This window comes from Lithobates pipiens, unplaced genomic scaffold (assembly GCF_037356315.1).
Source record: "Lithobates pipiens isolate NorthernLeopardFrog02 unplaced genomic scaffold, aLitPip1_a1.2 Scaffold_8, whole genome shotgun sequence".
In the NCBI taxonomy this organism is placed as follows: Eukaryota; Metazoa; Chordata; class Amphibia; order Anura; family Ranidae; genus Lithobates; species Lithobates pipiens.
In genome coordinates this window covers 343,587,922-343,598,667 of record NW_027507903.1, presented here as the reverse complement: position 1 = coordinate 343,598,667, position 10,746 = coordinate 343,587,922, and the positions used below count along the sequence as shown (strand labels likewise).

Sequence of the window (10,746 nt, the reverse complement as noted above, 5' to 3'; positions counted from 1 at the left end):
GTGAAGGAATTCCGGCATGTCATTTAAAATTCCCAGTACATTATTGCCAAATCAACAAGCACAGATCAGAAATGTAAAAAACTGCCCTGGTCCATAAGGACTGTACAGGTGAACTGGTAAAAGTGACATTCAATCCTCAGTTCTTTTAAGCACTGCATGCTCAGAATACATTTAAGTCACTGCTTTGAGGCATGATAAAGTGCATCATCACGGCCTGGCCAATCACGTGGCCGAACAGAGTGAACCCCGAAGGAAGACCAGGAGAAGAAGTGCATGGGCCCAGCTGGTGCGCTGACAGAGCTTTGTTTGACAGGCAAGTCTCCCATATTGTGCATGCTAGACTAGCCCATTATGACATAACCCTCCTGGAGGCCCATTTAAATAAAAAATAAAAATAAAGAAAGAATGTTGATTGCACTTTAAGCTGGTGCCATGATGACTGCCCTAGGTTTCCTGTTTCAGGATGGCATCCTATGGAACCCATCTTGCATACAGGGACTAGAGTTGTGTCTCCTTACACTGTGTCCATCAATAGAAACACACAACCCTGTAGCCTAGGATGGCATGGCACTCCCCATGCCTCCTCCCTTCTCCAAATTAACAGACTGGCTGGAGATTAGACTGTTCTCTTAAGTCTTTCCTGTGAAGACCAGAAGCACAGGGAAAAAGCAGAGAGCAGGAGCCAGCAGCACTGAAAGTTGTAAAAAGTAGTTTATGGGGGAATGTTTATTTTATCGTGCTCAATGTTTTAAGCCAAAAGGCCTGAGGGTTTACTACTACTAGCTAGCTAGGGGTATGTAAATCTGAACAGGATCATTTTGTCATTTTGCTTTTCTATGGTTTGTTAATGATAGTACTTCTGTGATGTCTAATGATTCATTTCAAATCACAGATAAAAGAATTGTGCTTGGTCTGATCACGTTTAATCAGCTTTCATCCAAATCCCATATATAAAAATGACCTGGACTTGCAAATGGTTGGTACAAGCTCACAACTTCAGCTGTAGAGTTGCCCAATCACTTTTACAGTAGTGAGAGGATGCAAAGTGTTTAAACACAAGAATCCTGATCATCAGCCAGTTGACTAGATTCAGATGTGGCTGAAGTGTGCATAAATGAAACAGAGCTATCTGAAATACATCTGCTATAAAAGGTGTTATCTGAGGTGTGCATAGGACACTATTGTACACTACAGGACTCACCGAAAAGGAATCCCTGCCATGGTGAATGGCAACTGTGGGGGCCTAAAGTGGTGCAAAATGGAACTAAACAGGGGTTTCTATTTGGAAGGCTGTTTACTCCACACTGCAATGGCTATTCCTACATAAATGCCTACATGATAGTTGGAGATCAAACGATGACAGGACCTGCTCCTGACACTTTCCCTGTTCATTAAAATTTTGGGGGCTTTGCTGATTTTAATATTAGGAGGGTCAAAAATCAAATCTGTAAAAGCACAATGCAATGCTTTACAAATGTGACCAGCTATTCGTTTTATTTAAGGCAGCAGTATAGATGTGGTTAGATCATACTTGTTAATAAATTGGGCCCTTCGTTTATTTCAGAGGAATAGCCATAGAAATTTGAAACAGGCGCAGGTTAGGATGTACGTTATCAAAATGTTCTTATCCCAAATCTTATTGTTCTGTTGGTTATACAAAACAATGATTGCTCCAGTGCCAATACAAATCTAAATAGTTTGTCCAAGTCGCAGAAATCATTTCAGGTTGCTTTGCAGCCCCTTCGCTCTGGCAACAAACTTCATATGTCTGCAATAAGATGAATTATTTACACCCTAGTCATTTCTGTATAAAAAGCTGTGAAGAGCAGCCAAACACATCCACAATGATGCATGGAACCAAAGGAATTTAGTATATGAAGGTGCTTTTGACTGAATTCAGTGCCTCATGTTGTCCTGCTGACCTCTGTCCCAACCCCTGTAATATGAAATACAGTACCACCTCCTTCAAAGAACATCTTTATCCAGATGCAAACCATCAGTATTGTACAGGGTTACTGTGGTAATACAATAGATCACCAGCAGGGGGTGCTGTGGGTGAGAATTCCAAAACTGCTAATAGGGCAGATTTATTGTTGGCTTCATTGCCAATAAATTACTCCACATATTACATTAGGCATGCTAAATCGCTTAAACATCTACATCTAACAAAAAGAAGCAGGCGAGAAATTGCTTTAAATTGGGCCCTTTCCAATGACAAGCTTTGAAACCTGGGACTGTCCCTGGAAAAGAGGGAAATCACCTATACCTTGTTTTAAAAGTTAACCAGTCATGTGAGGATAGTGGAGCTGCTATTGCTGACCACCTCATAAAAATGCCAATAGCCTGGCTGTTATGCTGACCTCCTGTCATCAATCCTTTTTGTGTCACTAGATCAGGAAGTTAAAAGACAAGTCAAAAGTTCTTATCTGCTTACTTACATTTCACCTACTTAAAATAATGAACCAAGAGGATCAGGACAGCCAAGCAAGCATTATATTCAAAATAGGTTACCCACGGCGATGCGAGTTCCCTTAGATTCTTTCCTCCACTTTTTGGTCCCTCCTGGACATAAACAACAGGCCCTTCACCCCACTATTGTATACATGTGACAGGTGGGCACAGATATGACGTTACGCTAGGTTTCCCCAGCACATTGGGCTGCTTCAAAAATCTGAGGGGGTTTCACTTTCTTCATTTAAGGTAAGGACAAACTTCACATTGTCCATTACCCTGAAAAACAGCTACAGCCTGCTTTTTACTTGCAGTGGAGAAATAGGATTTCAGGGGTAACTGAACAGATGAATCTGCAATGAATCATTCATAAATCTGAAAGTTACATTTTTTGGTTGCATTATTATTGTTTACAATTACTTTAATCTCTGACTTTTATTCTGTGTTAAATATACCCCTCAGTCACATAGCACACCACCACATTAGACAGGTTTGTCCCAGGAATAAGAACTTTAGGCAGATTTAGCTATAAATACATGTTTTCCCTTCAGCGAGTTCTCATTCATGCAGAAATTGTGCAAGCACATGCTCCAGCAGATGCTGCTCAACTGACTCAGCAGATAAACTACAGTAAGCAATTTCTTTGCTTAGAAGATAATCCTGGGAGAGAACAGCATGGGATCCGTGGAAGAGATATTTTTTCACATACTGAGAAAACTTTGTTAAAGCCTCTCTCACTTCAGTAAAAAAAATAAAAAATAAAATAAAAAACTCCCCTAAAGCTGCAGTCATGTGACTCTGCAGTCCCGAGTCTTCTTTCTTTATTACCCACAAAGTCCTTCTTCAGGTGTCCACATCACTGCCTGAATGACATGGACATTTCCTCTTTGCTGTCCAGTGGTGGGGTCCTCTCAGAATCCAGAAGACAAGCCCCCATTGGCACAAGGGAATAGTAGAGGACCAGCAGGCGAGGGACCGTCTGCAGTGCTAAATTAGCAGGGGACTTAGGAAAAGTATCACCAGGTAAGAAAAAATATTCTCTGCAGTATGGGTTAGAGGTTAGAAGTGGGTGGGAAGGTGGTTATATTTTTCACAAAATGGGGCTTTAAAAGGGCAACTCCAGGCACCAGCTAACATCTGTGAATTGCTGTTGCTATCCAGGAACAAATGCTATTGTGCTAAAGTCTTAAAGGCCACTCGGCGGCTACTATTGCCAACTACCTAGTTGCTCGACACACTGACTTATATTTTCAGAGTCACCGATCTAGAACAAGTATGCAGAATACATACCCTATACCTTATCTGCATATTTTTATTAGATCAGAGAGTGAAAATATTGAAGCAATAGGATCAACTGGGAATCCAGGCAACTAGCTATTTCCGAACGAATGGTCAGCAATGACAGCCACCAAGCCTCTCGTAACAGATTTACTTTATGATCCCCAGCTTCTAGATTCAGTGCAGGTACCCATAGACTTTAGTAGGCAGTCCCCTGTTCCAAAGGTTTTTGACTCTATTAAGGGATAAGTCAACATCTACGGTCACCTGCAGACACCAACTGCTAAGTCATGTCAGGAGCAGAATGATTTGATGTGTTGCAACATCATGGCTAATACTAGATCTCCCTCCCCACCTTCCTCCACTAATAAGCTAGTGCTGTCTTAAACCACCCCCCCCCACTGATAAAATTGGACCATTTGAGTCTCGCCTATTACAGTCAGAAAAGAGCAGCCAGATAGTAGGTTTTATGCACCAAATGTATGTACTAGTGTGTCAAAGTTTGGCTCCCGTGCATGTGTATCTGATTTTTTATTTTTTTTGTGCTGTACCCTAAGTTTTAGCTGCAGTCCCATAGACTTTCTATTAGGTTGTGCGTTGACACATCTTCTGAAAGTGCACCAAAAGTCCCACATCCTGCTTCATCTGCAAAAACATGCAACGCAATAGAAGGTCTATGGGACTGTGGCTAAAGTGCACAAAAATTGCAGATACACCCACGCTGCAACCAAAGCATAGCACTCCAATGTGAAAACTGCCTAAATGAAAAAATATCATGCTGGACTGAAATATGCATTTAAAGATAAGATATTTGTTTTTGTTAAATCAGGGGCAGCACATTTTCTAGTTCCGATCCTGAAACCTACCATTACCCCAATTGGGGAGAAGGTGCAATCCACTTCATGGAGTTTTTCCTGTTTTATTTTTTTACCTGCATTGGGCATGTAGAGGTGGAAGAAATCGGAATTGGAATTTGGACACCGATCAAGACAAGACAGTTGCTTAGTGATTAGTACTTCTGTCTCACACCACTTGGGTCCTTTGTTTAAATTCCAACTATAGTGTGCCTGTATGGCGTTTGCCTGCTTTCTTTGTGCTTGGGTGCATTTCCTCTGGGTACTCTGGTTAGCTCCCACACTCCAAGTTAGTAGATTAATTGGCTCCTGACTAAATTAGATCTTGTATGTGTAGGCAGGGCAGCTGATAGAAATCATGGGGCCCCATACAGCATACCTGTCTGGGGGCCCCCTTTAGCCCCACCCTTATCCTCTTCCAGGCTTTCAGCGGCTGCAGGAGGAAATTGGAGAGATCGGTTCCTCTAGATCAGTGTTTATCAACATTTTACCAGTCATGTTACAATATATTGCCTCTTTACTGCCTGTCAACTGTCTCTGAAAAGCGATCTGAGCCTGGATTGCTTTTCAGAGGAATGGTGTTTTCTTTTTGGTATTATGAACCGCTCTAAGAAAATCAGCTCTGATCGTACAGAAAAAGGGCGTCAAGTTTAAAAGTAGTGTATACACACACACACGCGCACATATACAAATATGCATATAAATACATACACACAGATATAAATGCACACACATATACATACATATAAATCCAAACACATATACATACACACACACGTAAATACACACACATAAAAGCACACACAGACACATCTCTTAAACGGTAGCTGTCTGCTAAGGAGGACCTGTTGTTACACATGGCAGAGGTCATGAGGCTAGATTTGCATAGCAGCCGGCAACTTTTTTTTGGGACAGGGGGACAAAAATGACAGATTTCTGGCCATGCTTTCTCAACAGAATTGGCCCCTCACTTCTACTGTATATCCAAAATCTGTGCATTTGAAGGGTCTATTGTCTCTTTTCCCGAGGGGATACTGTGAGAATTTACCATCTACTATAGTCGGTTAAATCCCTCTTCCCTGCCCTCTGATTTTGAGCACACACACATGCATAATTACAAACATATACAGTTTGCTTTTGTTTTAATTGTCAGCAGCACTATACCTTCAATCTCCATCCCGGGTACTGACCTCTAGGGGGAGGCAGAGAGCACAGTACACACTGCAAGCCAGCTCTCCCTTTGCTTTCCCTTTCAGTGTAACTGTAAAGAGTGAGATCGAGTTCCTGCATCACCGATTTACACATCAGCTGAGGATCAGGCAGCCACTTCTCTAACAATTCAGGCATGGGGGGGGGGCACACGTGCCCCCTGCAGCCCAAGCTCAATGGTGACCCCTATATGTCTGCTCCTGCCTTAAGCAGAAGGAGATGAATCACTCCGCATGGGAAGGGAATGTGCAGGGCGGGACTTGAGCCAGTTGTGGAGTGGCTGCGGAAGTGACATGCTCCCGAAATAGAAAAAATAGTACCTCACATCCACAAGAACAAAACATGAATACGGAGGCACCCAGAAAGATGAAAAAAGCTCAGATAAGTCGGATGCTGGCTGAGACTTTTTTTTTTTTTACTCTGCATTCTTTTATTCTCTGATTGCCGGGCCCCCCTGCTGGCTGGGCCCGGTACAGCAGGGCCAGTTGTACTGGCTTATCAGCGGCCCTGTGTGTAGGTATGCATGTGAGATATGGGCTATAAATTGTAAGCTCCTTGAGGGCAGGGACTGACAATGTGCAGTATGTAAAACATTATGTACATAAAAGACCTGTAATAATAATATAATCAGGTCACAGAGTTTGGGTTAAGCAAAGACACAGCTATTTCCTAATAACTTAGGAAATAGAGCTAGGTGTACACTATTTTATCTGAATGAACAGCCTTATTTATCAAAGACCATACATAAAAAATAAACAACTTTGCAATCTCATGCACACGAGGACAGTCAGTTTTGCTTGCATACAGCAAACTTAGGGAAGCTCTGCTAAAGCCTGGGAGTTCTTACTGCTGCCATAGACATAATTACATAGTTAGTACCTACGTCTATAGCAGCAGCAAGAACCCCCAGGCTTTAGCGGAGCTCCCCTAAGTTTGAGAGAAGACAGCAAAATTGGCAGTGTCCTCATGTGCCTACATCCAACTTTACACAGAAAGGAAACTCTGACCCATAGCAGCATAGTGTAGTGTAATAGGGATAGAAATACTGAAGTAAAAATTGTGATAAGAGCACAAGTAAACACTTACTTTTTTCTATCTTTATCCTTCTTTAAAGGCTGCTGGGAAGTTGCTTGGTATCCCTGAGGCTGCAATGATTCCACTGCCATCTTCCGCCTGTTGAAGGAGTTCATCTCGTCCTCCAGCTCCTTCCTCTTATCCTCCAGCTTTCTGTTCTCATCTTGGTGTATCCTCTTCAGATGTGCAAACTTCTCTTGAAGCTACAAGTACAGAAAGATATATTCTCATGAAGCCTGCAGCATTATTCATGAGCAAAAACAGACTTTGCTTTCCTCTAGGCAAGTTCTGGTATCAACATTGTGGATATCTGATGTTTATCATCTTTCATTACCTTTACCATATATATATTTTGCTCTATAAAATCAAGTTATACATTATGAACAGACAATCTACCACTAGATGGCGGTAAAGCCTTCATTTTGTTTTCTGTTTTATTGGAATAACTGAAGCTATAATGTTTTAGTTGCTTGGTTTGAACTAGGATCATAGGGAAGAGGCACTTACTTCCCTCTCCTTTTCCTTCAGCTCAGATTCCGTCTCCTTCACTCTGCTGACAAACAGCTGCCGCATTTCTTCCTCTTTCCGATGCAGATCCTCCAGAAACTCTTTTCTTTTAGCTTCATAAGTCTCCTGAAGACTGAGAGCACAAGAATTATTAAAAGAAAAGTACACAAAGCGCAGGAAATCGCAGAAACCCTTTAGAAACCAGTTGGGGTGCAGCACCAAAAGTCACAGAGGAGTACATGAATTTGTCTGTGTCTGCACTAAGGAAGCAGTGTCCACAATGTAGTCTTTCCTGAGTGCACTCACTCCCACCTCCGGACATACTACACACATCACACTGTCAGGAGCACGGCTGGGTAGTTTTGTACTGGGCGGGTGGAGTCTGATGGAGAACTGAAAGACTCAGGACTGCTTTATACGTTGACAGTGCACGGCAATGGGTGGATCTGCTATTCAGTCCCAAAGAAGCTTTCAAATCTGCCCCCTTGCCGGTCGTTGTCAATGAAAAATAAAAGCAGACTGAGAGACTAGTTCCCCCATCAGGTTCCATGCACAGTTGCCACATATGGGCAATCACCCATATCCCCATTGACATTTCGTTTTGTTGCTAGGGAATATCCCAGCCAACAGCTGAATGGGGGGTACAGCTCTGTGTGGAAAGCTGTCACATATATGACAACAGGCATTGCCTGCTCTTAGTATTGGCATGCTTCTGTAGCGTTGGATTTCCTTTTTTTTTTATTATTCAAAAGGGCAATTTCGAATTGTACATCATAACATTGCCTGACAGTACAATAATCTTATAAAATGGGGAAACATCAACGTACGGTCAGATTTCTAATTTGAGAACTGGTGGTAATTCTTTAAGAATGTCACTGCCATATTGACAGATTCTTAAAGTGGTGGTAGGAAGAACAATTAGAATTTGCTCCACGTTGGTAATGTGACTGACAGGTGAGGGATAGAACAGATAATTATGTGCATCAGAGAGTCAGCTTCCCCAGATCCTCTTCCAACGCTTCCAATGTAAAAGGATGGTAGCTTACCAGAATGTGGTGGCTTCCAAATGAATGGAAAAGCCAACGCAGTGGGGAAATTTTCCCAGGTGTATCCATAGAGGTGCTGGCAGCCGAGGAGCGTGGTGACATTGCATCTTGTCCCACCCAGTGGGACCAGACGTGACATTACCACACTACTCGGCCGCTCAATATTCTGTCAATGGCCATTGCTGCATCATTTTATATGACAACATGCTTGTTTTTATCATCGATCATGTAAATTCATCTTTTATATTCAAGAAACCACCTTTTATACAGTATCACGCTATGATTCTTTATATTTTAATGCACATGCATTGGGTATGAGTATGTGATTTGAAGTATACCAGGACCGCCAGAACTTCTTTGGATACACCTGGGAAAGGTTTTCCCCACTGCGTTGTTGGCTTTTCCATTAATTTGGAAGCCACCACATTCTGGTAAGCTGCCATCCTTTTGCATTGGAGGGGTTTTACACAGAGGATCTGGGAAAGTTGGCTCCCTTATGCACATCTGTTCTATCCCTCACCTGTTGGACTCTGATCTGTTGGGAAACTAATTTATTTTTCTTCTTTCATTGACTTTAGATTTTTTTTTTTGGATGCTTTATGGGCTTTTTTTTTTTTTTTTTTTGGATGAACTCAATATTATAGCCCTTTATGTTTTTTTCCACATTTACCTTTCACAATGTTTATCAATTTTTTTGAGATCATGCTATATATGCTCATTGAGTGATAGCACTGCACTATATGTATATTGATTGTTTATTGACCCATGCTAGCAGCTGTCTTTATTATTCACTATTTTCATATTTTATTTACTTTTTAAGCACATCTAGCATGGATATTCCTTTTTTGTTCTTTTTTCCCCCCCATTTTGGATAGAGTGCCCAGTCAGGTTTTTTATTTTTTATTTCGCCATCTGTCCCATTAGGGAGATTTCCCTTTATTTCCTGTCTCAGCCAAAATAGGAAGTGAGAGGAAATCATTGCAAAGCGAGGGGATCCCAGTGCGTCACCAGAACTAGTGTCCCCATTAGGATAACAGTAAACAGGATATACAGAGGGGATGAATCTTTAACAGGAGCAAAGATAGCAATAATACCTTACAGATGTTCTAATCCCTCTGCACTCTATATGCACTCTTATCCAAAAAGAAAAAGAAAAAAAAGTTTTGCCTTTAGTTACACTTTACTGAAAGCTATTCTTTTTAAAATTACTATTTTAGTTTGGGGTAGGAACTAGCAGTAACAAAGGCCTTTCATTTTTCTTGGAACGTCCACTTTTCATATTAAAAATAAACGTGAGCTCAGCTGTTTTCACAAGACAGCATGTCGTTAAGCATTATACAAATCAAATGACTGATAGTTTATAATGTAGAACTGCACAGTTAGATATATTTAATTCAGTTTTTCTTTTCTTACAATGGTTTTGCAACTGACTGTATGCACCATGGAACTGTTGTAAAATTGCACAGCTGTAATGTGTGCTCACATAGCGTATCTTTAAAGTGTTTGTTAACCCCCAAAAAAAAAAAAAAAAAAAAATCCTGGTCCCTTAAAGCAGATTAAACAGCACCGTGCTTGTGCTGTGTAATCTGCTCCCCTCTAAACTGTAAAAACAAAAAAAAAAAAAAAAAAAACACACCTTCCTGAACCCTTCACTACTGACCACCGTGGTCTAAGTGCATCCCATCTTCATACGCTGCTTCATACGCTGCTGTCTCCTTTGCTCTCCCCCTCTTTTCTGCCTGTCAGCCAGCCCCTCTATTATATCCTGGCATACCACACTGTAGTAGTCTTTTATAAAAACGAGCACTGTAAATACCGGTTTAGTGCAACCTTCAGGCCGTGACTCTCGGACGGTTTCCAGGTCTACTGCAGGAGAGGCTGAGCGGCCACGTAATCTCCTTGGCTGACGTCAGAGGGAGATCACGGCCCTTCCCGCAGAAGCCATCCATCGGATGTATACAGCGGCCGCAAGTCACATGATTGGCCTGAAGATCGTTGTAAATCAGTATTTAGAGCGCTCATTTTTTATAAAAGACTAACGTAGTGTGCTCTGCCAGGGTTTCTCTTATATGACATAACACTTTAACCAGTCCCATTGGAGAATTTTATTTAGCATGTTCCAGCATACAATTCCAACTCTCCCCTTGTGTATCTACCTAAAGGGTTGGTTATCTGGGTCAGTGTCTTTAAAACCCATCTCTTCAAGCTTGCAACGCCTGTACAGCTCATAATGGCGTGTATGCGTCTGTTCCCTGAGATCCTCCATATTGACCCGGATGAGCATTTCCCTCAGTTTCACAAAGTCGCAGTGACTCTCATTTTCAACT

The 10,746-nt window shown here is 41.7% G+C and overlaps 1 protein-coding gene across 3 annotated transcripts in view; it reads right to left on the bottom strand.

Annotated features, from left to right (window-relative positions):
• Positions 1–10,746, bottom strand: part of SEPTIN8 (septin 8) — a 201,171-nt gene that overhangs the window by 91,921 nt on the left and 98,504 nt on the right. For all 3 annotated transcript variants that reach the window (XM_077473227.1, XM_077473226.1, XM_077473228.1), the window contains exons 7-9: positions 10,576–10,744; positions 7,374–7,506; positions 6,879–7,069 (exon numbers count right to left, since the gene is read on the bottom strand). In XM_077473227.1, coding sequence (XP_077329353.1) covers positions 6,879–7,069; positions 7,374–7,506; positions 10,576–10,744 — 493 coding nt within the window. The remainder of the gene's footprint in view (positions 1–6,878; positions 7,070–7,373; positions 7,507–10,575; positions 10,745–10,746) is intronic.